Below are 27083 nucleotides of genomic sequence, written 5' to 3' on the forward strand. Positions count from 1 at the left end.
GAGGGGCAGCCCAGAACAGAAGGGGATTTGGCAACGGGCAAGTTTCTGTTTGACACCGACTTTACAGACAGCCTGAACGCTGGGATTGTCGAAGATGATTTAATCGCCTGCGATTCGGAGAAAGATACGGAGTCACGGGTTTGCAAAGCGTCCCAGCGATCAATGGCACGGGAGATCCCCAAAGGGGGTGACGCTTCCTGCACCCACCAGGCCGAGCAGCCCCTGGCACGCACTCGCCTCTGATGAGGCTTCCAGCACCAACAACTAATGAAGACGTGCCAGGACAAAGAAAAAACACCAACAATATATCACCGCATTATGAGACACGAGGTCGACAGCTGAGTGGCTTCAGTCGCTGAGGAGATAATGGATGCTGGATGGTGTCCAAAACTTTGAAACCCTCCCAACTCCAGAGAGCTCTTAAACCAAGCAACTTCTGCCATCTGTCACAGCCCCGCCGCCGCGACCCAGAACTGACACAGCCTGAAACCACCCTTGCAAGAAGAAAACAGGATCTGTTGCTCTGCTAGCTCGTGAGATGATGTGCACTGGCATGAAAAGCATAAGCAGAGGACCTGGCATGTCAGACCTGCTGCGCCGTGGGGCACCCAATCCCCAGCCTATTTTTATCGGTGGGCAGCAATGCTCTTTAACCGATACTCTAACGCAATACTGCCAAATGTATGCGCCATGAGACAGCTCTGGCTTATCTGCTGTACTAGGGTGGCTAGCAGGACATATTCACATGCCCCAGAACCTATGCCAAACTTCTACTAATAAAAGAGTCAGTCACCAGCTCTTGTGATTGCAGCAAACTTTCCTAATGCCAGAGCAAAACCGGTGCAGAGAGGTCCCCTTGCGTCAGCCTCTGATTTAGAGCCTTACCCTTCTGTTTCCTAATTATTCCTGGATTATCAATTTTGCATAGGTCAACGCTGACAAGTGTAACAGCCACCACGGGCTTTGCTCAGTGAACCCCTTAACAGTGGGAGAAGGAAGAGGAATTGGGAGAGGAAAAGGAAAGATGTTGAAAGTGAAACACAATGGATTAAAACTTTTTGCAAGGAGAAATACACAGAGAAAGGAGCTCTGGCACTCTGTGAAGGCAAGGAAAAGGAAGTCACATTGCGAAGGAATGATAATAAGCGCATGGAAAGAGGAAGACGACCACAAACGTCACTCATTTCCCCCAAGGAGTAGCAAACACATTCCTAAGGGCGCTAACAAATTATTAAGCATTTGTTTCCTCATTACTACACCTATTTTGTACATGGTTTTGCCGAGTCTGAGAAGCATTAGACGGACTGGCAGAGGGCAGCTGTCACTGCTCCAGCCCGAGTGTGTTTTCTCAAAACAGTTCTTCAAATTTGTGTCTCATGCGTGTCTGGACAGACAGACTGCCACAGGGCTGCAGCTGTGGGATGGAAATGTCGCCTGCTAGGTCAGGGGATGAAATGCTCTGTTCGGTCACACGCAGCCATAGCCAACCTCAGCACCAGCCTGGACCACAGACAAGGGCACAGGGAGCAGGGGAGGTTCTGCTGGAGGGGCCAAGGCCTGGGAAGGTAGCGAAAAGACCAAAGAGACGAACGGCTTGCACTTCTTTTTGGGTCAAGTATAAGCCCTGGGCTGTAGTTAACACGGAAGCTGGGCCGGGAGTCAGGCTACAGATTCTCCAATGCAGACCAACAAGCGTGACTCAACATAGGGCTTTGCACGGCTACGGGCGATGGAAACCCAACACCACCGACAAGGAACTGCTCCAGGAAAAGTCAGCCGCAGTGGTCCCAGACCTGCGCCAGGAACAACTACCAGCTCACTGACAATCACAAGACCTGTTTGCTCCTACGTGTTTTGGTGCTCAGATTAGGGAATGCTGGTTCAGAGCACAAAGGCACCTGTAGCAAACACCACAGCCTCTCTCTTGCCATCATATCATCTCAGAGGTGGGGAGAGGTTTCCGAGGGCTGCTGGGCAGCTGCAGGGTGGCTGCACACTGGGGCCAGTGCTCAAAGGAGCCCCACAATGTCAACACCAAGCTTTGCCGTGGTGTGACCCAACACCTTCTCTCCTCCTGAGCACCCAGAACCGCAGGACCCGATGCCTCAGGCACGAGGCATACGCAGGCTTGAAAGGTCTGGGCAAGACCGTGTTAAAACAGGCACAAAAAGGTCCAAGGGGAAAGTAAGAAGAGCCACAGGCAGCATGCAACACACAAGAGAAAATAATTAAAAAGTATTCTGGGAACAACGTGGCAGGTATGAGATTAAAAACCAAAGCTTTCAGCTATTTCTTTGAAGATTTTAGTTTGCATTTGGGAAGGCTGCCAAAATTCGTAGCGCATGTGAGCAGGACACCAGTGACTGCACCAGAAGACCTTTTAAAGCAATTTCCTACATGAGTCCTACCTTAGCAACCTGCCAGTGGTGCCCTGGGACCTCCCGGCCTCTAACAGCATGTGGCCCTAAGAGCACATTCACCACGATTAGGTACCCTAAGAGCCTCCGTTCTCAGCTGGCAAGACTTCAAAGCAGCACACTCTACTTGCTGGTAACAAAATACGAGATACTTACCCATTAATATACTCAACAGCTTTTGAACTCTAGAGTTTACTCCAACGATTCGGTAGAGGCCTTGCTCATTGATCCCTAGGAAAAATAAAGAGCTTATTAGGAGAATGTCAAAAGAGCTACTAACATTTCTTTCGTTCCTTTGCCTTCTCTAATAGCAAAAAAAATTAAACCCTCTCCCCAACTACATACAAAATTATAGAAGAGGATAAAATTTGGTTTTGCTGTCATCCAGATGCTAACAAGATAGCCCACCTATATATAAATAGTCTTCGCAAGAGATTCAGGGGAACGATTTAAACGCAGATCTGGTTGTTGTCCCCCACGAGAGGAAATGCTTTGCCACAAAGGGATGCTCAAACGAAGTCCCCAGCTTCGGTCCCTTCCCCCATTTTGCACATCCAGTGCATTATTTCCTAACTCTGCCCTGATGTTTGCTGAACCCCTGCTAACCCCGGCCACGGGGCAAACGCATTTCTCAGCAAAGGCATCTGCCTGAGCATATTACAGGGATTATCTGATGTGGGTCTCTGAGGGTTAATGAATCATTTTAGTTCATGAAAAGAGCAGGTAAGCAATTGCTATGCCTCAAACAGCTGCAAGGCCATCCCCCAAAACAAGACCATCTGGTGAACTGCTCTACCTCTTGTTTCGACAGCATGTATGCATTTCTTGATAATGCTGAAGCCGATATTATCCAACTGGGCAGCTGAAAGGGAAGAGAAGAGAGAAGTGGTAAACACCTAGCAGAGGGATGGCTTCACACTGAGCACACCACTCATCCCGCAGTCGTCGCTGACATTCACAGCAATACCATACCACTGCTCAAACGAGGCGGGGAGGAAGGAGGAGGAGATAAATTAGGTGTTCATGGAGGAAAGGCATGAGTACAGTAGCTTGTACCAGGTGTAACCCAGGCGAGCGCAGAACACTAATCCATCATTTCAGCCTCCGCATCCCTCTGAACCAGCACCTCCCACGCCTGCCGAGCAGCAGAGCCCCAGGCTATGTCAGAGTTACATCTGCAGTCGGTCAAAATATTAATTTAGGATGAAGGTGAGATAACCCAAAAAGACCTTTGTCTTTGACAACAGGTTGCTTAGAGAAAAAGGGAATCATACGTGACACAACAGACCCTGGAAAACGGCACGAGGCAGCTTGCTTGATGAATCCCAGGTAATTGCTATAAATCCTTTCAGCTCTCCACCCAGCTAACCAAGCCATCTATGTGCTGGAGAGATGCCTTCATCTCCAGGCCATCTCCATCACCCCACGCTGGGACCCCCTGCATAGCTGGGGTACGGGATTGACCTTCCAGGTTTTGCCTGGGGCAGCAGGGCAGGGGCCTTCGGTGCCTTGGATTTCTTCTTGGGGCTTTTGAGGTGGTTTTGTGCAGATCACAGAATCACAGAATCGTATAGGTTGGAAAAGACCTTTAAGATCATGGAGTCCAACCATAAACTTAACACTACCAAGCCCACCACTACACCATGCCCCTAAGCACCTCATCCAAACGGCTTTTAAATACCCCCAGGGATGGCGACTCCACCACTTCCCCGGGCAGCCTGTTCCAGTGCTTGGTGACCCTTTCAGTGAAGTAAAATTTCCTAATATCCAGTCTAAACCTCCCCTGGTACAACCTGAGGCCATTTCCTCTGGTCCTATCGCTTGTTACCTGGGAGAAGAGACCGACCCCCACCTCGCTACACCCTCCTGTCAGGGAGTTGTAGAGAGCGATGAGGTCTCCCCTCAGCCTCCTTTTCTCCAGGCTGAACAACCCCAGGTCCCTCAGCCGCTCCCCATCAGCCTTGTGCTCCAGACCCTTCCCCAGCTCCGTTGCCCTTCTCTGGACACGCTCCAGCCCCTCCATGTCTCTCTGGGAGTGAGGGGCCCAACACTGAACACAGCATTCGAGGTGCGGCCTCACCAGTGCCCAGTACAGGGGACGATCACTGCCCTAGTCCTGCTGGCCATGCTATTCCTGATACAAGCCTGATACAAGGATGCTGTTGGCCGCCTTGGCCACCTGGGCACACTGCTGGCTCATGTTCAGCCGGCTGTCGACCAGCACCCCCAGGTCCTTTTCCACCGGGCAGCTTTCCAGCCACTCTTCCCCAAGCCTGTAGCGTTGCGTGGGGTTGCTGTGGCCCAAGTGCAGGACCTTGCACTTGGCCTTGTTGAATCTCACACAATTGACCTCGGCCCATCGATCCAGCCTGTCCAGGTCCCTCTGTAGAGCCTTCCTACCCTCCAGCAGATCAAGGAATGCGGGTTTTTTCAAGGACAAGCCATTTCAAGGACAGGTTAGAGCATTAAAAAGTGATGGTAAAAGGAGAACTGGGAAAGAAACGAGTGGAAGAGACAAGCAGGACATATCTGTGAGCAGCAACAGCTTTCTGTGAAGGAAAATGGAGTAAAGAAATCAAAAGAAAGGTGAAAGCGTGGAGGTAAAAACATTACACAAAGAGGAGAGAGCCGACGGCATGTGGCGGTGGAAGAGAAATAGGGATTGGGAGACAGGAATGAATTTTGGGTCAAATCTCTGTCCGAAGTCTCTCCTGTCCCTGGGGAGCCAGCCAGCGCCAACCCTTGCCCCCTCACCAGTGCTTGCACCCTGCCTGCACCACGCTCGAGGCGGACGCTCCTGCCCCCCGGCAATGCAAAAGCCCGGCCAAACAATATTGTCTCAGGAACACGATACGTTACATCCCATTTACCCTCACTCTGTGCAGATGTGCACAGTTCAAGAACAGCCCCTTCTTTTATTAGCACAAATGAAATATTTATTTGGTGCAAATTAGGATGTCCAGAAGGCAGCTGACTCTACCTGAGAGTAAGATCTAAAACATTCGAGTTAATGGAATGTAAAACTCAATTAACTCATGCCATTGCAGGTTTTCACATTTAATTTCAAGGAATTACTAATACATGGATCCAAATACCTGCTGGAAGAATTCAGCCCTTAGTCAGCTTTCCGCCGCTGCATGGAAAACACTGCCTGCAGACAGCTATTTGTTAAGGAAAATTACTTCCTCCCTATATAAAGGTTTGGGAAACCTTTGATATGGCAGAAGCCCCACAGAGAAGGGTGTGCAAAGTCACCCCGGGCTCCAGGGCTGGGGTGAGCGTCCTGGGCAGAGGCTGCGGGAGGCAGGGCACGCAGCCCGCCCGCCTCCCTCGTGCCAAACCTGCGCTGCCGGCCTTTTGCCCCGGCTGGCCCTCGAGCTGGCAGGGACGCATCTGCCCCCGCCGCCGTCCCGCCTCCCGCAGCAGCGGGGACCCCGCAGACGGGAGGAGCGTCCCCGGGGACTGGGGTAGAGCCACCGACCCGCTCCGCTCCCCAGCTGCCACGCGGAAGGTGCGGGATGTTCCTGGCAGCGCCTGACAGAGGATCATACAGCACGGCTGCGCGGTTTAAGATGTTGAACTCCGGAAGGTAGACAAGGCGCAGCGTTAGGTTAAAAGCAGATGACTTTACATCTGCACAGACTTGAAGGAATGCCGTGTTGCAAGAGACACAAAACTGCATTTTATCAAGAGCACAGCAGCAAGGGATGAGAGCCCAGGGCTGGCAGTGTCCTCACAGCAAGGCACGTGCAATTTTCTTCCTTTGCACTCCCCCTGTTCACATTGCTTATTTAAACACAGATTCACGGCTGGTGCATGATAAGCTGCCAGCTCACTGGCTGCCTATGGCTTGCATGGTGCAGTCCCTTACTAATCACTTGTTTTGAGTTCTCTGCTGGTGGTTTCTTGTGTGATGAATGGCACAAGAACCTGAAACAGTGAAACAGCAAAACAGCTCTATTATATTTTTCTGGGCAAGCATATTGAAGTGCTGAGCCAACATAAGCACACAAGTTGCAGGATGCCTGTGCCATAGCATGTGTGAATATCCAGAAGCTCCAGGGCCCTTTGCTGGGACCCAGGGGGCTCTCCAGCACCGCTCCCAACCACTCTCCAAGCATGGATGCAGCATAAAATCAGCGTGCCATCAATCAGTGCGACACAGCCTACCATACCACCGATCACTGATAAACACAAGCACAAGGGTACCTGAGAAGCGAGAAACCACGGTGTAGAAACCCTTTTGTACAAGGCCTGTTCAGCAGGCCTTATTAGCCTTGGCTTAGTACTGGCCCTAACCCTGATCTTTTGGTAAGCCTGGCATCCCAGCCAACACAGATCACCATTTCAGGCTCTCTGCCACGCACTTTAAGTGCCACCCCATTCCGTAAACCAGCAGTTTTCCCTCAGTCCCTCGCATGTTTGAACTTGAGCAGAAGACACCTACAAACACGTACCCTCCTGCTGCAGAGCCCACCGCTCCACCGCTGAGCAAGCGGTCAGGACTGCACCTTCCCGCAGTGCTCGCAATAGCAGAGGTAAGAAACGGGAGCGGTCCTTCCAGACAGAAGTGCCCAAGCATAATCCTCCCAAGCAGACAAATAAGCTCTTCCACTAGTTGCTGAGCTCTGGATCAGGAAAGGTCAGGGATTTATTTGCAGCAGTTATATCCATCTGACTAAATATCCAAAGTGCCTTTATTCATCCTTAAATTTAACTTTTAATGAGCATTGTAAAAGCTTGATTTTCGCTCTCACAAAAGCAGCTTCTATCTCGTTCATTCACCCAATGATTCAGTTCAGCAACAGCACAGATCAAAGTCGGATTTGTATCTATTGCTGTTCTGCTCCTTACACTTGCTCCATTCGCCCCAGCAGCACAGCGATCCACAGCCCTGAGCTTTGGTTCAGCAGCTTAGACCCCGCTTAGCTTCTGTTTGATAGCGGCTGCAGGTCAGGAAGCGGGGAGAAAGGAAGGGGCAACCTTGTGGGGCTGGAGAAAGCAACAGTGTATGAGTGTGCCCATAGGAAATGCAGGGCCTGCAGTTCCAGCAGCTTCGGCCAGACCAAGTCTGGCCTGTTATGGCCCCGTGCTTGTTCCCGCTCTCCTCCATGCCCGGACAGCAGGATTAGTGCAGTGACAGGGTTCAGCAAGATCAATTAAAAAAAAGGAGAAAAAACGCTCCATCAAAACCGCACCGACCCCAAGTCTTCAGCTGCTGACCTCAACGAGAGCTGCTGCTGCAGCAAGGCAGAGGCAGGAACGCGTGTACGGGAGGGACGGGACCCACAGCCCACGCTCAGATGGATTTAAATCGTTGTGGAGCGGCCTCCTGCCATCAGCCGGGGTCAGGAAACGAGAGAGGGAAGGCGGTGGGGAAGAGCAAACTCTCGGGGCTGCCACAGAAAAGCATGGCCAACGTGCTTCTCTGCTCTTCACAACAGGCATCCCTAATCCCCATTCTCTATGTTTAAAGCGGCCGCTCAGTCATAACAGGGAGTGGATTTACAAACTCTTTTATTATCAGAGGCAGTATTTTCCTCTGTTCATGCACTCAAGCGTGTTGCAGGGGCAAAGCCTACAGCCCTGCCTCCTGCTGTTCCCCCTCCCTCGAGGCTCTCATTCCCCAGGGGAAAGATGTGAAACACAGCTCCAGGCCAAGACACATATCACAGGCTCTTCATACAAGAGCAGCATTTCAATGCACAACTGAGACGCAGTATTATACTGTAATCTAGCAGAGAAATATTCTACATCAGCACAGGGGATACACATCGCTTGTATTACAGCTGTTGCACACACACACAGACTTATCTGACCTTCCTGTAGCATCATATTTCTAGTGCTGCTGAGCTGGTCTCATCCTGTTCTCTTTCTGCCTAGCAGATTATTTCTATTTAATCCATTAATTCCTTTACTTTACGCTGATATGGCATATCAGAGCATCAGTAAGGGGGCAAGAAGACTGAATCAGCTCTGTTCAGCCTCAGGCAACCTTGCTGACTCCAGCTGTGTGCACGTCCGTCATGGCAACGCAAGGTCAGAGCAAGCTCTTCTGCATACCCCACCACACGTTTCTGTGCTGTGTAATGAAGTGCCACGACCATTATTGTTACGAACTCTTTCAAAGACTTTATGGAATTAAGAGTCACAGAGAAAGGGAGAAACCAAGAAGCAGAGACCAGAGGGAGATGAGGTTTCAAGCCTTACTTCAAGTCTCAAACTACCAGTGAGCTGCCAAGATTGGGAAATTAAGATTGCTGGGGGGGCCAGGCCACCCAGACATGCACACCAGCAGATGGGGCAGTCAAGGGACTCGAGGTCTGTGAAGAGTTTACGGAAATAAAGGCAGCTTTTGCTGGGGTCCTGAAGTAATAGGGAACCAAGTGGATATGAAAAAAGGAGAGGGAAGTGGTGGAGAGGGGAAGGGAAAGGAGTTCTGTGCTTTTCCATGCAATATGCACAAATGGCCTAGAGGATTTGTTTCCACAGAGCAGGGCAAGCCTTCCTGGTTTGTGAACTTGTGCATCTAAATTCATCTGGCTCTAGCAGTCCACTGGCACCCGCTCACCCCCACCACTCGCACTGCTTCCTCCCAGCTACCAAAGAAGATTAAGATAAATCACCCTGTGGTGGCCATCTGGCCACACAGCAGGATGTAAAACCCAAAGGCTCTGTAAAATTAGATAGTGGCCAAAAAGCAGACCTCACTATAGTGAGTCTCTCTCAGACTAACCTAAATACAGGCAGGAAGCAGAGGTATATAGGTTCTCAGGGTCAGGACTTGCATCCGGACTCCACTCAATCATTGCACTCCTTTCAAGTCCTTATAGGAAGCTCCTGTATCAAGGGCTGCGTGGCAAAAAGCCAGTCTCCAAATCAATTTTAAGTGTAGCTGGTGAGGCAAGCAGTTCACTACAGACATGGTTTTAATGAGGGCTAAAGCAGAGTCAGATGTCTGAACACACCAGCGGCAGCCCCAGTCAGAGGCGTATGTGAAAATAATTGCCACCAGACGGTTCAGGAGCGCTGCTACGTAAGCAGCCTGTAGCCGAGGGTCCCAACGCGCTCCCCAAAGCGGGGGGAGGAGGCTCTACAGAGCAGGGAAGGAGGATTGTTCTCATTTTTAAGACGGACCATGAAAATGGAAGAGGTACTAAAAGCCTCCTCAGCTGATTAAACCCCAGCTTTGTACTCTTCTGGTGAAGACGCGCAGGGAAAAACTTGGCGTTTGGTGTCTTCGTCAAAGTCTCGCTACGCTTTGCCAAACGCTGAGCTGCTTCGGAGGGAGGCACGACCGACGCGTGGGCTGCAGTCACTACCAGCACTACAAACAAACAACTTTCCAAAGCGGCACAGGCAGCCCATGGCCGGGCTGGGAACTGACATGGGAGGCTACCGCGGGAGCTGCCCCCAGCCCGGGGACAAACCAGCTTTCTCCTCAAAGCCACCGGCCTCCAGCTCACCCCACATGGGCATCCAGCTAGGGATCTGTCTAGTGGCTGGCAGGGCAATGCACCCACAAGCCACGGCCAAAGAGCAGCAGCAGTCAGCAGAACCGCTCAGCCCATTCCGGGCAGCGGCCACGTGGGCAGAGCATCCTGCCGGGCTGCGCCGCGGGGCCACAGCCCACCCTCCCAGCCAAGCATCACCCCATCAGCTCAGCACCCGACGGAGTGCGACATTCCCCTCCGACATGTACACACGTCTCAGATTAAGCCCAGGAAAATAATCTATTTATATGCCAGCAGCGGCCACAGCAGGCAGCTCCATGCTGCCTGCAGCCCCTTGCTGCCTGCAGGCCAGCCTGGTCCTGCCCACACCTCTGCTAAGGCGAGCCCTCGATGAGGCTGTGCACAGCTAACCACGGGCAAGAGCCCGGGCTCAGGGGGCAGAAACAGTCTGGCAGTGAAGAGCCCGGGTGGAGCACCATCACCCAGGCAGCCCTCACCCAAGGAAACCCTAAAGAGGCAGTCAGGAGCCCCGACCTGGGATCCCTTGCAAGCCTGGCAGCTGAAGACCGGAATCAGACAATACAAATAATGCTGGGAAAGTCATGGACACGCTTGCCTTGAGCTCTTAACCATCTCTAAGAGAGCCACCATTACTTTGCAGGATGACTCCAGCGTAAGTCACAGCCCCAGGAGGATTTCTGGCTGACAGCACGTAAGATGGGAAGGTCACGGTTTGACAAGCGCTTCTTTCAGAAGTGGTAATTACTTCACCGATTGCTTCACCAATCCTCCCTCCCACCCCCATCCCTAATGTTTTCCCCTGCTTTTGCATCAGCCCTCAACAAAGTTTAGAAAAATGGTTATTTTAACACGTTTCTTGAGCCAAATCACCACGTACTGTCCTGGCAGAGCCAGAGGTTGTGTGCAGGGAACACAGAGCAGTGACAGTTCATGGCCAGGCTAGGACCGAGCTGAGCAAGTCCTGTTGTCCGTGCCGCAAAAAACCTCATTTTGCCCCTCTGCAAAATGGAGAAAAGATGGAGCTGTTCTACGCAGGCTTTGTACCCAGCTGGGGCATTAGCCACACTGCCCTTTACGAGCGTGAGGCATGGCATTTAACTCTGCGAGGATCGTCTGGGTCACAGAAAGCCAAGAGGAATACATACGGGATGGGATGGATGTGCAGCTGACGACATGGAGGACCAACAGAGAAAGGAGAAGCCACATCAGAGAGAGCAGAGAGGAGGAAGGGACTGTTTTGTGCAAGGGCTGAAAATGGGTGCAAGGAACATTATCTGCAAATTATACCTATTACTATGAGAAAAATGTTTCTACTCAAGATGAAAATGTCCTGTCTGAGGCAGAATGAAAATGAACTATTTACTAAGCATCAACCCGGGCTGGGCTCCCGCATGACCGATGACTTTGGGGGAAGGAGGGAAGGGATCAGAGTTTTGAGTATTGCAATTATGGCAATTTGAACCTACTGGAAAATGGCTCAATTAGGGTTTTGAAACACAGGACATAATAGCCAGGACCAGGTGCAACCACTCCTCTAGGAAGAAACGCAAGTGCTTCCTTGACTCAAGTCTTTGATTGTCCGAACTACAATAAAAACAGCTTTTTTTTTCAGGGCTGTTGTTGACAATCCTGATTAGGCGGGACCTCCCTACTCTTCTTATTTTTGCTCCAGCTCCCCTTTGGAAAAGGCACGTTCAAACTCCACACTCTGGTTCAGAAAGGAGAGCTGGTTGGTCCAAGATGCCACCTGCACTTGTTGGCTCTGATAAGCGAAAGGAGCCGGTCCCGAGACACGCCAGCACCCCCTGCACCGCTGCTGCGGCCCGGGGACACCAGGGTGTGGGGCAGGCAGGAGGGGATGCACCCCGAAGTGCCAAGGGGACAGCTCAGCACCGCTGCCCATGGCCCCAAGTCCCACCAGCAGGTTTCTGCACCAGTTCCCTGCTGGGCACAGGAGCCGGCTCTTCCCCGGGGCCGCCCCGTGGTCCCCATACCGAGCCCCGTCACCCCGCACCCCTGGCCCAGGGGAGCACAGCACAGCCCGGTGTCCCCACTGCCGGCCGCTCAGCCTCTCCTGCTGACCCACCGAAGTCCGCACACCACACAGCACAGCCACCTTCTCGGGAGCTTGGCTTGAAAACAGATACTTACTGCCTTCGCTTTGGTTGTCCTTGTTCGAGTTGTAGACCTGGAAAACACAAGAAGAAAGTCTTATGAAGACCCTGGCTCCACCTGGGAAGGGACTGTTGCCACCTCTGGTGTCACCCCGACTGGTGACAGCTGTCAGGAGGACCTGCCTCGACCTCCCCCATCAGTGCGGTCCCCAAAGACCACCACAGCCTTCTACATTCAAAACATCAGGTTGCCACAGCTCTGGAGTTGTATTAAAATAACAACTAGGACAGTTCCTAAAAGAAGAGAATGCAAATGGGATGGAGTAGGTAAAAACAGACACTAAAGGGGCTTTTAAACAAAGCGAAGGTGGGCATTCCTCTCCTCTGTGCTCTTCTCAAAGATGACATACAGGATATAAAATTAGAGCAAAGCAGACAATTCCCCTTACATCTTACGCGCATTACAGTAACATCTGGTAGGTGCAACCCAGGCAAGGAGTAGGAAGCCACCCTCACTCACAAGTACTTCCAGCCTGAATGAACGAGTCAGGCAAAGAGTACGAGACGAAACGAAATGTCATTAATTTAGAGAGGACCTGAAATGCAGGAGGGTGAGGCAATGCACCCAGCACTGCCCGCGACAGAGCCACCCTCTGAGCCAACGCTGTGGCTTCATCCCAGGAATCTCCTGTCTTCAAATACCAGTGCTCTTCCTCCTGTCCCAATCGCTACTACAGCTTGGCTACTTTAGATTAAAGTAATGTTTCAGTGGATACAATAAAAAGGGAAAAAACAATGACAGAAGGTTTTAATCGCAGTTTGAGGACAACTTAAAAGCCTAGCATAATGAAAACTGCAGCTGTAAGATCAGCCTTCAGACAGGTTGTATTTCTCTAGCTCAAAAGAGTAAAATGTTTTAAAATAATCCTTCATCAACCCAGAGCCCCAACAGAAACACACACACACCGGCGCTCCATCAGCATCACAAGCTGGAGCGGAGCATGGCAGCATCCATTCAAACAGGAAAAAGGGCTGTGTAGGCTGCTAAACAAAGCCGGCGGCGTGCACACCCTTCCTCTGCTGGGAACAAAGCTGGGAGCCCCCTTCCACCGGGAGCGAAGCTCGGGGAACTGATTTAATCACATGCTACCTCCAGAAATAGCAAGCGGGGAAGGAAAGTTTCCAAAGGCGATGTTGATAGCAACACACAATGCAGCAACAGCTGACATCCGAGGGGAGCGGGCAGGAGGAGAGGCTCCAATCTGCAATCAGGCAGGCGAGCGTTTCTCAACCTCTCCCACCGCAGGCTCCCAATTAATGATATTAACACCAAGGACAGAGATTCAGAAGCTGCCCTTGGGAGCGAGGGTCTGTGTGCTTCCAGTGGGGTCCCCGCTGCCAGGTTTTCTCCCGAGAGCTCCAGCAGAAGCACGAGGCCGGAAAGCTGGCAGCATAACGTCCTCAAAGGATCGGTGCCAGCGGCAGCCAGGCACACACACTGCTGACCACAGCAGACCTCGCCACCGCGCTCACCCTGGGTGCCCCAACACCAGGCCAATATCCCCGCTGCCCATACCAAAATACCCCCACAAAAAGGCTGTGCGTCACATAGCACATCACCCTTAGGCCACTTAAACAGATGCCTTCCTTGGAGGTCAGCAACACACAGGCTGTTCCTGTGCTCTCCTGCCCATCGGCCACGGTGCCAGCCTTGCGGAGGAGCCACCGAAGCTGCAGCTCCATGGACACCTCTGCGGTGGCAAAGCGGACGCGAGCAGCTCTCGCCCTGCACGCCGGCTGCAAGGGCCAGTCGGGGCGGTGAGCTGACCGAGGGAACTTAGTCAGCATTAAAGAATGAAATGAACCTGTTCACTGGTCTCCTGCAGGTTTATCTTTAACGGAGGGAGACCCGTCCCTCGATGCCATCCACCGCAAGGCCACAGCCAGCTGCGCTGGGACCAGCCGGAGGGCGGCAGGACGGCTTGCATCAGCTCCACCACCCAGGACACGTTCAGGGAAGCACAAAACTAACAGTATAGCTCAAAACTAGGGGTTTGGGCAGAGACTGACCCCTCAACACTAATTCCCACTCTTCCTGGCACATTTCCCAAGGAGCACCTTCCCCCTCCCAGGGCACCTAGCTATGCAACGCAAGACAAAGTAGAGATTTTTGTTCGCAGGAGAAAATCTATCATCCCACATCTGGAAAGTGGGGGATGATTCAGCAGCAAAATCAGCTGTAGTTGGCAAGTGAGTTTTCCTCCAGGAACAGTGTTTATATCAAGCAAATAAAGTAAGTGAAAAGAGGGAAGGAAACCAACAGCGGGTTCCTCCACCAGTGGTGCTGCCTAGCAGCCCTGGGCGTGAAGTCAACTTTCCCTAAAGTTTTTCTCTCCAACTTCAGTACCAGTGTTGAGGACTCGTTGAAGGGACCAGCTTGAGGGAACTCTTGTTCAAAGGCTTGCAGACGCACGGCCCTTCCTTGGGATCCCACGCAGACTTCAAGCCCTGCGCTCCACCCTGGCTCACCCCAGACATATAGGTTAACACCATATACAATAAAGGGTGACTCGGCTCTTCCAGCCTTGCTTTCCAGTTACAGCCGGGTTACTACCCAGGAGGTCCCCCCAGTCAGCACCCTGCTTCGCCCGGGGCTGCGGTCCCAGCCCGGCCACTGCCCTTGCTGAGCACACACCAGCTCCCGTGCTTGGGACACCAAAATGTTTTCCAATTCTTCTGGGTCAACCCAGCTTTCAGCCACTTGCTCTGGCACCTAACGTGCTTCCTGGCACAGATTTGCTATCTGCTGTCCTTCTCCCAGTGGCTTCCTCTGCTGCCCAGGCCTAAAGGACCAGTCATGCAGCTCAAGCTATGGTGCACAGCACATCAGCTACAGGGAAAAATGTGTCTGCCTGCATATTTGCTCTTCCAGTTTGGTTACATGAAACAATAGAGAGGTTGTTAATCATCAGAGACTGTTCTTTAAAAAAAGGGAAAAGAACAGACAAGGAAACACAATATGCTTATGCCATTAATTGCAAAGTATGCACACAGTGAAAAGGAAATTTCACGCAGAGGTCAACTATGCAACCATAAAACAAGGAGATACTGTCATCCTACATCCATCTTACTGAGGACAAACCTTTTATCCATTGTCAGTGTGTTAATCCATTAACACCGCTCTGTAACATCAAGGTTTGAACCAAGCCCCAATTCTGTAACATCATTTCCTTTTCCAAGAAAAACATTATTTTTAAAAAAGATATCCTTTTCCTATACTGCCTCAAGCCTTTTGAAGAGAGAGATTTTTTAGGATAAGAGAAAGTTTCCAAGTTTGAAGAAAGGTCTGCTGTGTAAGAGGTCCAAGAGCGAAGCTCCTCCAGCGCCCCAAGGGCCATCATCTGCCCCGCTGTCAAAAACGTGCCCTTAGTGCAGCCAGACTGGGCTGGCCCAGCCCGCAGAGACCCCTCGGGGTCTTGGCACGGCAAAGGTCATTCCTGCCCAAGGCTTTACGGATATTAATATGCCACTCTTTCCAAAGTAGCCTTGAAAATATACAGGGCTTAAAGCACAAGGCTGCATTTTAAGATTAAGGTTCATATGCAAGTCAGTTGATGGACCAACCTTCTTCCCTGCTAAAGGATGCTGAATTTTAAAGAGGTTTTTACTATTCATTATACCCCAGTCTCCATTGATTACTGACAAAAATGAAGTTACAGATTGTTCAGACAGGAGCATGTTTCCCCTGCACCATCCTCCTTGTAACTCCACCACACTGTTACACTGTCAATTCATCTTTACAGCACCGCAGAAAATTATAAATCCAATCACTCCTGCCAAGGGCTGGAGGCAGCGGAGGCCCTAGGCTCCCTGGTGCTCCCCATGCACAGCGTGCTCTCCGAGCCACCCGATACTGGTGAACAAGCTCAGCAACTCAGTCCAGAACAGAAGAGCTCAGAGCACAGAAAAACTCAGCACGGCTGGGGAGCCCTCCAGTAACCCCCATAGCTAGTGGGTTGCTGGATCTGTGTTCGGACGACAAAGATCTTCAAAGCTGTCTGTACAGAGCTGCTCTTCCAGCAGAAGCTGTGAAGCCACCCCTGACCTCCCAGGTCCGCCCGGCAGCCCGAGCCCACCGCTGCCGGCAGAAGCACCGGTCTGCAGATGCAGCCAGCGTGGCGACCACAGCTGTTCCTGCTTCGCCACCCTTGAATCCAGCACAGGCAGCCGTCCCACCGCTGCCTGCCAGCCACGCAAAGCCTTTGGCTGCAAGAGTCTCCCCCGGGTTCAGGGCTGCCCGCCCGCGCTGGCTACACGGCAGCACGTCTGCTCTGCCGGGGCAGAGGACCAAAGGGACAGCGAGCGTGCGGGGGGAACACCTCACTTGGGTGTGTAAAGGACTAAAATATTTCCCCATAGGATTTGTACGGCAAAGGACAAAACAGCCGTGAAATAGTTGCGAGATCTCCACGGGAATGCCCTCTGCTCTACCCCAGGCTTGTTGCTCGCAGCACACGGATGGGCATCATTGGGAGCACAGGCTGCACGGCGGCTCAGGACGTGGGGGACTGGCGTGCCGGGGTGGATGCATGGCACCGAGACTCGCAGCTGCAGCCACGTCTGTCCTGGGAGAGATGGGCGCCAGGCTGGGAGCACACGGCCTTCAAAAACCTCTTCTAAACCCTCTTCCAAACAACTGCCAAGTGCTAGATTTGAAGAGACAGGCAGATATATTTTTTTTCACTGCTCCCAAAATCTCTCTCTTGCATGTCCGTGCACAATTCCTGTGCTAAAGTTTGCTGCAGGCTGCTTCGCCACGGCTGCATGGGTGAGCGCCAGGTGCCGGCTCGGCACGAGATGCAGCGCCGAGACACGCGGCTTTGATGCTTATGCCAGCATAAGTGCGAAGGGATAGCACGGCTACACCTCGCAGGGTAACAGCATTTAATAGACAGCCCGCGAGAGGTTTGCTGAGAACAGGCAGTTCTGCAGACGCACATATCGCCCAGGATGGAGTCAGATGGTAAAATACCATAAAATACATACATTTGTCTATGCACACATACCATTTTCCTGTTGTTAACACACTCTGGAGTAAACAGACCTAAACCCAGAAAGCTTCTCATGAAGTAAAAAGCTTCTTTCACTTCTCAGTATTAGTCACTGACAAAGGGTAGGAAATTTGAGAGAAGAAAGCTTTTGCTGAGAGGTGAAAGGCTTGTGTCCCACGTACCGCCTGTGGGAACGGGCTCAGTTATAAGACTCACAAAATTTTGGCTAGTGACTAACCTGGAGACAAATGCCTACCCTGCAGCACCGCAATCTTTTTAACATCACGCTCTCACTAATTATTTGCATTTGATTGTATCTTCAGAGCCAAAATATCTTTACTAGGAAGTTTCAGAAGTGATATTAATAGAAAAAAATATATATATTAACCTAACACAAAATTTGCAGACCTCGATGCCTTCAATTTAGTTTTCTAAATTCATACTGTAGATGGTCAAATATCCTGAACAAAACCAGATCGTACCTTTTTTTAGTGGAAGTACTGCGGCTTAATTTCTGCAGAATCACTGCTATTTGGAGGCTTAAACAAGGCCTTTACAACCTATTATTGACAAATTCTGAGATTCACCTGTAAGGAATCCAGAAGCATAAATTTTATAAGAGCACAACAGAAATTGCAATTTATGATTATTTTGACATTTTCCTGCAAAGTTACAACCCCCCCCCCCCCGAACACTTGCACTGTGCTCGATTATTGGCTCAATATTTAAGACAATTTCTCAAAGAACAAGTTAATTCTTCCTGGTGAAATATTTCACCAAATATGCACTACGTTTTCCAGAGGAAGGAGTTTTATACAGACCATTAAGAGGCCTGCGATGTTCAAGGGTGTGCTAGCTGGAGCAGACAGCCCAGGAAACAACGCCAAGCCGCCCTGCTCCCTCGCTGCCGGTGGGACGAGCCGGAGGGGAACTGGCTTTACATCCTACCCGCAGCCACAGCTGATTGCTTGCTCCTCGATTCATGTCTCCAGCACCACGTGGATCAAACCATGGGCAGAAGAAGTAATGCAGACCGCTGTACCCGCTCCAGTCCCCCCTCAAACTTCAAGTCTGCCACTACTACATATAAATACCTACATTGGAGCTGCGGGTAATAAAAACATAAGCTGTGGATTTCCAGAATCAAAAATCCTCCAATAGCCACCATCCGTAGCCTAAAATACGTCTACAGCCACCATTCATGGCCTGATGCCATCTTCTGCTTGCACACAGGTAAACCAAGAAGAATCCAATCCATCGGTTTTCCAACCCGATCCTAAATGAACTGCACACATAAGCATGCAAAGAGCAAACAGGTACGTGGGTAGTTTGGGATGAAGCTGGATTGTGGGAAAAGAAAAGGAAAATAAAGTAGCTGGGGTCTGGAAGAGGAACTAAGAAAATACGATGTTGAATAATTTTATGTTGATTTCCTCATTTCGGGGTTCACAGTGGCTGGCCATGATGTTTATTAACCTCCACAATAAATAAACTGTGCTTTCATACAGCATTTGCATGTGTGCACACATCCTTTATATGAATACACTACATTTCATATGCAGAGCAGTTTTTAATTTAAAATTCAAAATGGCCCAACCTAAGCTGTATCCCTTGGAGGTTGCACGGTGTTCAGCACAGTTCCCAAAATCTGTTAGGTTCCAATATCGGCACAAAATTCTGCCCAAATCTAGAGGAAAGAATTGCCTAGCTTCTGAGAGGTGGGAGGTGGCAGTGATTTATAGAAAGCCTTAACAACGACAGGGCCAGCAGTCCTGGTTTGCACTCACAGGCAGAGGGATCTCCATTTGAGAAGGAGCCCACCGTTTCAATCACCTAGTCCATGCCCTGGCATGGAAGATTCCACCTTACACTCCTTTTACTCGTGCTGGGACCTACCCTCCAACCCAGACTTTCCATTTAGACTAAAACTACTGTCAAAATGGGCCAGTCCTGCCAGATTTCCTTGGTCTCCCTGGAGGAGCGCAGTGTTTGTAAAGCCCTGAGCAATAGGAGGAAATGCTGCAGTGTTATGCAATTTCCTTGTGATTCATATTCAGAAATCCTCAAAACAGCCATGAACAAGTTTTTCAACTTTTAGCTCAGAAGATGCACAAGCCAAAAGAGTATAAATAGAAATCATTATATTCCCTCAGAATTGGTAGTCCAACTGGCTTGCCAGCCACCCAAGGACAGGTTGTGAAGACATGGGCAGGAGGAGCATAGACATTTTCCATGGGTGTTTTGCAACCTTTTAATAAAAGAAAAAGGAAAATGGGGTGAAAAACAGCATGCAGACTGGAGTCCAGCCACGCAGATTGACTCAGATGGTGCTAGGCGGGGTGGTGTCTGCAGCACCCTGAAGCTGCAAAGCAGCCGCTGCACGAGGGCTTGCTCAGCCCAGCAGCGGGAACAGCATGCTGGGACTCTTACACATCCCTCTTGCTACCCGTTCAATTGCCCTACATGAGAGGGACAACAGAAGATCCACTTGGAACAAGTCTTTTCTCTTAATGTCTCTCTCACTTGGACAGCAACAATGCACCCGATCACTTCCCCGCAGTCCAGATCCTAATGTCCTCGTCCCCTTCAGAGCACAACAGAAACTGAAACGCATCAAGATCAGTCCTGGAGAATTTGTTTCCAATCCTACGCAAGGAGTTGGAAGCCTGAGAAGCGGCAACCATTAAGGAAAAGGTTTCTGAAAATTATCCGGCAATGCCTAGACAAAAATCCCTTCAGGATGATGTTGCACAGTGCTCAGGTGCTCTTAGGAGAAGGCCAGAGAAGACTAACTCTTGCATTCACTTACAGCTTTGGCAGCACACAAAAATCCCCTCCGATGAACTGTAGCAAAGGCATTGTAAATGACAACAAACAGGTTTTGCATGGAGATCTTGGGTAACTCAAAGTGATTTCAAGAGAGCAAAACTTCAGTGCATTACTGAGCACATTCAGTTTAAAAAATAGTAAGGCATTATTTTGTTTCTACTGTTTTTACCGCCAAATACTCCATTATTTCCACGCAATTCCAGAAAAAAAGAAAGTGAAAAAATAGCATTTTCAAGCCTAATTTTAGCATATATGGGTGGCACATCTTCCCTGACTGCAAAGACTATAAGGCGCTACCTCCTTGCTTCCTCAAACTGCTGTCGGATGCAAGCACTTTCAGGGACTTCTAAGAAAGGCCAGCCTGTGGATTATCCACTTCTTCTGGCCAGGCATGTTAGCACTCACTTTTCTTTTCACGTGGCTGTTACTGCATTTCTGTCTTTTCCATGTTATTGCCAAGACTGGCTGGCCTTCATGAAGACAGGCAGCCTACCGTCCTCCCTACCTCCCCTCGCGCGGTCACACAGACCATGAGCACCTTTCCCTTGGGAGTGACGTTGGAGAAGCTGGCTCCTCTGCTTTGCTTTCCCACGCCGCAGGAGGAAAGAGGGGAGAAGGCGGTGCCCTGTAGACCGACGGCAGCTTGCCCCAGGGAGCCCCAGGTGTTGCTCTGAAAAAGTGGCACTCCCCAGGCGAGAGCTTCTCGTGCCAGGAACACTTTGTGCATCGTTTTGCTGCTCTGGCTGTCACGGTGGTGCTCCTGACATGCCTTTTCACTTGCCCTCGTACAAGCAGGCAGGTACACCGGCAGGTACCAGAGCCGCAAAGCACGCCGAATGCCCCGCGTCCTCCTGCCTGCGTGTCCACGGGAGGTCGTAGTGCCCCTGCTTAGCCCCGCGGGCAGCAGCATGACGCTGTGGTTTCACAGCTGGCTTCAGTTTATCTAACACCATCCTGCAGCTGAAGGGAACCATCTCGCCCTCCGCACGCTCACAGCCACGCTCTCCCACTGCTGCTAGTAAAGACAGCATTAGCACCTACGCAGCTGCACAGGGAGTCTGATCCAGCTGAAAATTAACCCAACAAGCCAGTTATTAGTATTACTATTACTTGACAGCCTGCAGCCAGACCAGGTTCACAGCATGGGCACACAAACATTTAGTCCAGCACCAGAGAAACAGAGAATGAACAGTCAAGGATGGAGAGGTGGGTAGGCTCCCCACTGCCCATAGCTGCCCAGACGTGGATCGAACTGTGTATGGAAGCACACCCTGAGCCAGCTCCAGCCTCGGAGACAGAGAGCACCTCCCCAACTCTGCTGTCATACCCAAAACCTGCCTACTGATGCCCAGAGCTGTACATGATTAGGTGCACCACCACGACACCCGTGAAAGGCAGGGACTGTTCATGTGGCTGCAGGTTCCCACCACGCTACGCAGCCCCATCTCTGCAGAGAGCCACCTCCCGCGGCATGCACAGGAAGGCCCAGAGCTGGGCCAGAGCCTCCGGGCACCTGGGGCTCCCTTCACGAGATGGGGTGGGCATGCCTGGGGAGGGGAGGACACCGTACACCCTGCCCCCTGCAGCAGCAGGGAAGGGAGAGAGAGGAAGGAAGGAAAGAAGGAAGAAAGAGAAAAGAGCGAGATCGGCACAGGTCCATACCACGCCAGGCAGGATCCTCTGCACCTGACGCCCAAGCAAGCTTGGCACACCATTGCAGAGCTGCTATGTTGGGACACAGTCCAGTAGCAGGATGCCAGCAAAGCACAGAGCAGGAAGGCTCCTGTACAAAAAAGCATATTTCCTTCTTAAAAGCAGGACACCTGGCAACCTTGATGAAATCAGCCCTTGTTTCTGGCTCTGCCTTATCAACCCTGTTCTATTTTTGTCTGAGTGCCAGGTTTTCATACTACAAGCAGGATTTTCAGAGCTAGACTACACCGTGTTGTGGCTAGAAATAACCTTCCTTGCTCTCTGAGCCAGAATGATACAGATAGGAGAAAGATCTTTCCCAGCCCACATCCCTGCAAACCTCCCTGCAGGGGGAGGGGAGGAAAAAAATATGCCTTGCTTCCCAAGTGAAAGACTTGGCAGGGCAGGAGCAACCTGCCGTGAAATGCTGGTTTATGTCATTCAAACAAGGGCTGTTCATTTGGAAGAGGGTGGCCCAGGGTCCCTGGCAGCTCCTTCCTTCCTTCCTTCCCTCCCAACCTACTGTTCAGCACTGAACTAATGCACTGCAGTCAGAGCCACCCCCCCACCTCGCTTCCCTCCTTCTCTCTCCCCCTCCTTCCTTCCAACATAAATTTCAGCTCAGAACTTACACCGATGCCCGAGCCTGATTAAAAGAAAGAAAAAAAAAAAAAAATCTATCAAAAGTGAAGCATCTGGGGGCTTGAATCCTCTACACAGGTCTTGCTCTTCTGTCTCTCCAAGCTGAACTAAATGATGGTTCTAATTAAAAACAAGCCCACGTTTTATTACAAGTGCAGGCATTCCCAAGAGCCTCCAAAGCCGAAGCCGACCGGGCTATCCGCCAGCCATCTGGACTGCTTAGCTCAGCGCAGTTATATAACCCACCATGTTTGTCACCTAAGGAAAAAATTACCTGGGTCAAACTAAGGAAAAAATTACCTGGGTCAAACTATCAACCTACCGTGTCTAAATGTTAAAAGGAAATCAAGCAGCAGGCAGTTTAGGGGAAAAAATAAGGGGGTAGGCGGAAGCGACGGGGAACAAAGCATGTTAGATATACAGCAGTCTCTAAAATAATGTAACTAAAGGTCAACTGGTTTTGAAAAATACGTTTTCGGAACAACTAAAGCACTTAAAGTTTCACAGAGCAGCATTTTTAAGCAAGTCCAGCAGAGCAGATAGGTTCAGATCACTCAAGTGACTGATTAAAAGTGAAAACTTGTGCTAGTTTAACAGCTTCCCATAAGTTTTCTAGGATGCTTGAGCAACAACTTGCACATCCTCCTCCGCCAGCTATCTGCGCTGGAGTCCAGCCAGCTTCTCGCTCTCCCTCTCTCCCACAAGCACACACGCCCTTCCTCCTTTCAACGTCTACTGACGAACAAGGAGTCTGAACACATCAAAACCAACCTAATTTTAAATGACAGTGTCATCTTTATTTTTAAAATAACTGTAACACTGACATGCCTCGCCCTCCTCCTCTGTGAAAAGAGGTTTTACGCTGCCCAGTTGTTCTGAACAATGGCTGGTGGTTTAATGCCAAGACTGTAACACCTTTGAGGCGAGACCAGTTTTAATCCTTGGTTTGCACAGCCGCTCGCGGGGACACCGGGTCGGCCATCAGGCCAGGTATGCCGGAAGCGCAGACCATCGCGGGGACCCCCAGGCCCTGGGAAAGTCAGCAGAAAGGGGACCACGATCCCACCCTCGCCAACCCTGCCCTCCGCACCCAGGGAGAGCTCTGCCAGCCCCGGGCGGCCGCAGAGGTGGTTTCCTGGGGCAGTCCTGGGATGCAGCGCAGGGCTCGCAGTGCCCCTTCGCCTCCTTGGTGCTGGGAGCCAGCCCGATGGAGACTTAAATGGTCTCAGTGTCCCTCTCCAAAACTGCAGCAGGACATTTACCCTTTCCAGACATGACCTGAAATTCCACAATGCTAATAACCTCCCTGGGAAACTACTCACCCCCAGCACGTACACAGCACCACGAGCACGCACAGCACTCGCACGGAGCATTTCTACCACGTGGCATCCAACAAACGCTGGTTGAGAGACGGCGTGGGGCACGTCCGCCCTGCTGCAGCCTGAGCCCGGCGCAGAAGCTGCCTTTCTCAGCAGTGCTGTGCCCGCAGCCTGCCTGCTCCTGCCAGAGCCCAGCCCAGCTCCCCAGCTCCGCACGGGCACGGCGCTGCAGGGGGTCTGCCAAGAACGGCAAACCGAGGGCGGCATGGGAGAGAAGTACAGAAATAAGAAGTACAGAAATTAGTATTTCTGTACAGAAGTACAGAAATAAGATGATTAAAATGTTTGGAGTTTCGAAGGGCAGACGACTTCTGATGCTGCAGCTAGGAGAAGGAAAAAACCTGGGTCAGGGACCATGGTGGGACTGTAGCAGGACAGTAAATCAGTGCTTAAAATTAAATGCAAGGACCAATAAAGGAGGAAACAAAGAATGAGGCTAGTTTTGCAACTGATTGTACAGTGAACCACTTTGATTTTTAATTTGGAGTAGAAAAAATACTCCAGTAGTCTATTTAAATTGGCAGGGAAGTTTGGCCTGCTAACATAGAGCTATTCCCTGAATTTCTACATGTTTCTTGAATTGTCTGCTCAAATAATTCTAAGTAGAGGTGATGTAAAAGCAGAGAGAAAAGGAAAGCGAACATACTCTCTTTGGTCTTTCATTCCAATCGAGTGCTTTGTGCCTCCCCACAGAGGCTGCCAGCACAGCTGGACAGATGCAGCTGGAGGGTGGACAGCCAGCTTCACACCAAAGCAGTGTAAGGAAATCACTTGATGCAACCACTCTGCAACCTTTCCTTAAGCTGTTTCGCCTGTCTGGGCCCAGACTTATAGACAAGTTACCACATGTCAGCTGATCTATCCTGTTCACACACACACTGCACTCGTCGCCAGCACGCTGTAATTCAAGTTCGATTAACCATCTTTCTCCAGGGACTCTGCAAACTCAAATCACCTCTCACCACCACGCTCACCTCCTGGCCTGAACCAAAGTAAAAGAAAAACACGTGCTGCAGCAGAGTCAGTGGGTGTCCCACATAAAAGATGTGTTGTACGATGTCCTGTGGATCTGGGACCGGACCTACACTCAAATCCCCAGCCCTCACTCCTCTGCGAGTTTGCCTCGGTGGGTATCAGCAGCAGGATAACACGAGAGGAGTCGGACAGAGATTTCTTCCCCAGCAGAACCAACATCTTCCCCCAAAGAGAGAGCAAAACCCAACCTGTGTCATGGGACCCACCATCCTAGTCTCCAAGTAAAACCCAACTTCCATAACCACTTCGTGCAGCCCAGACCACAACGAAGAGTGCCCTGGCAAAGCTAGCTACAGCAAAGAATGCATTAAAGAAATGACGAGCCATTCGTGCGCAGGAGATGAAAACCAGAGACAGGAGCCACTGCTCTGCTCCTGGAGGTCCCCAACGATAGAGCTAGAGAAAGAAAAGAGGTCACAAACTTTCCGAAAGTGGGTGGGATAGCACTTTTGGTGTGTAAAAGCAGTCCAGAGGGCTCTTTTCTCTTTTTAAGATGATCTAGAATGCTCCTCTCAGTATTTTTCTCTTTATGACCCAAACAGCTTCTTAAACAAAGGACAAAAAACTGTCAGCCTGAAGCAGCAGTGATTCTGGCTGGGGAAGCTATCACCCACTGGAGCAGCATTTGCTGGAACCATAAATAAAAGCCTGAAGTCAAGGCTTCGGACCTCACTGGCTTCAGTGCTTTGAAACAAAATAAAAGCTTACAAACTCAATGTAAAGTTAACTACTACTATAGGCTTAAAATACGTTACAAAACAGGAGAGGGAGAAGAAGGGAACAGTGGTAAGAGCATGTGATACAAAAACTAACATGGAACATGACAAATTATCATTCGGTCGGAAAGCTCAGGCTGATTCTCTGAGGATCCTCTTCTACCACCTTGTCCCCAAAAAGGACAAAGAACTTTTTTGGGAAAAATCTTGAACTGTGGGACGCAAAATAGCCAAGCAGGAGCTCCACTGAGCCAGGTTTTGCTGCCAAGCCGGGAGCGGGGCTCACCATCGCTGCAGCTGCACATGAGGTACCTCCACCGAGACAGAGGTGCTGCTCTCGGAGCAGCTCAGATGCTCCCAGGCGGTGCAAGAGCACGGGCGAGACTGCAACTTCGGTTCAGGGAAAGTTCACTAGGTTGTCTGGGTTGGGGAGCAGATTAGAGGCGAAGAGAAAAAGCAAACAATAGAAACTTAGAGATGGAGAGGGGGCAGAGTGGGGAAAAAATGTTCTGTTCAGCAAAGACAGAGAGACAGGGAGATGGAGAAGCAGCAACCGGAGTGAGTCAGGTCACAGAAAACAGAACAGAAAGAAAGAATCTGCCATAAGCAAACAAACCCAGACAGCACGAAGGCCATGAAAAAACTGCAAGATAAAACATACGCAAATAACCATCTCTCTGAAAGGCTCACAGAAACACACGTCTGTGGGATCGAGGGGGTACAAAGATCAGCATGGAAAAGGCCGCGAGGAAACAAGCTGAAGAGACAGACACGGACCAAACCCCTGAGAGCACCAGAAGAGCAAACGCGATGATCACTCCGACATCTCGCCCACGGGCTCTCCCATGCAGAGAAAACAGCCAAAGACCACCATCTGTAGCCAAAGATCTTCTGGGTGAAGATTTTTCTACCGTCTCCAATAATTCACTTTTCTCAGTGACTACTGATTCACAGCCAGCGCCCACAGAGAAGAGCACTGCTGACATTATCAGTAACCGACACGGTTGGTCCCCGAGTCCCACCTGATGCTGGTGCGGCAGCAGCTGTAAACACTGCACCATAAGCACAAATCGCTGGTCCCTGTCTCCGTCAAAGAGGGTTTTTCAAGCTCTGCTGGAAACACTTAGTTACAGAGGTAATGAGTGCAGTACCAAAACCAACAGAGAAGAAGAAAGTGACCTCCGAGGAGTCGGAGATGAAATGAATTAAAATGATAAAGCGGATCCGCAGAGTCCCGGCATGACACGAGAAGGTTGGGAAGGCGTGTGGTTGGTGCCCAGCCGTCCCCCATGGCAGCGCGGGTGTTGGGACTGAAGTCCTTCAAGTTAATTTATTTTCTGAATGAGCCAAAATGACAGGAATGCCGAGGTTGAAAGCACTGGATTGAGTTCAAAAGACATCATTTCCACTGGGAAATTAATCTCTCACCATTTTGTATAATTAGACAAGGAAAATGAAAAACAATTTCAGAAAGAATTCCCAGAAGCAATATCTGAGGAGGAGGCGGGAGGCAAGGGTGCTGCATGTTGGACAGGAATGCAAGGCTGGATTTTGTTGTTACGCTGGGGTTTGCTACAAAAACACAACACTCCATCTCCAGAGCAGCAATGCCGAACGAGCTCCAGCACCACCAAACAGCTGTCAGATGGGGAGCGCGGCCGAGGGGCCGAGACCAGGACCACGGCGGTGGGAGCTTCACAGGCGTTTCCCAGCATGCTGCACCGGTGGGCGTC

The 27083-nt window shown here is 50.7% G+C and overlaps 1 protein-coding gene across 2 annotated transcripts in view; it reads right to left on the reverse strand.

Moving 5' to 3' along the window:
* ARHGAP26 (Rho GTPase activating protein 26) overlaps positions 1-27083 on the reverse strand; it is a 156955-nt gene that overhangs the window by 78571 nt on the left and 51301 nt on the right. For both annotated transcript variants that reach the window (XM_072872807.1, XM_072872808.1), the window contains exons 12-14: positions 12044-12080; positions 3214-3279; positions 2574-2648 (exon numbers count right to left, since the gene is read on the reverse strand). In XM_072872807.1, coding sequence (XP_072728908.1) covers positions 2574-2648; positions 3214-3279; positions 12044-12080 — 178 coding nt within the window. The remainder of the gene's footprint in view (positions 1-2573; positions 2649-3213; positions 3280-12043; positions 12081-27083) is intronic.

Source organism: Ciconia boyciana, chromosome 9 (assembly GCF_034638445.1).
Source record: "Ciconia boyciana chromosome 9, ASM3463844v1, whole genome shotgun sequence".
Lineage (NCBI taxonomy): Eukaryota > Metazoa > Chordata > Aves > Ciconiiformes > Ciconiidae > Ciconia > Ciconia boyciana.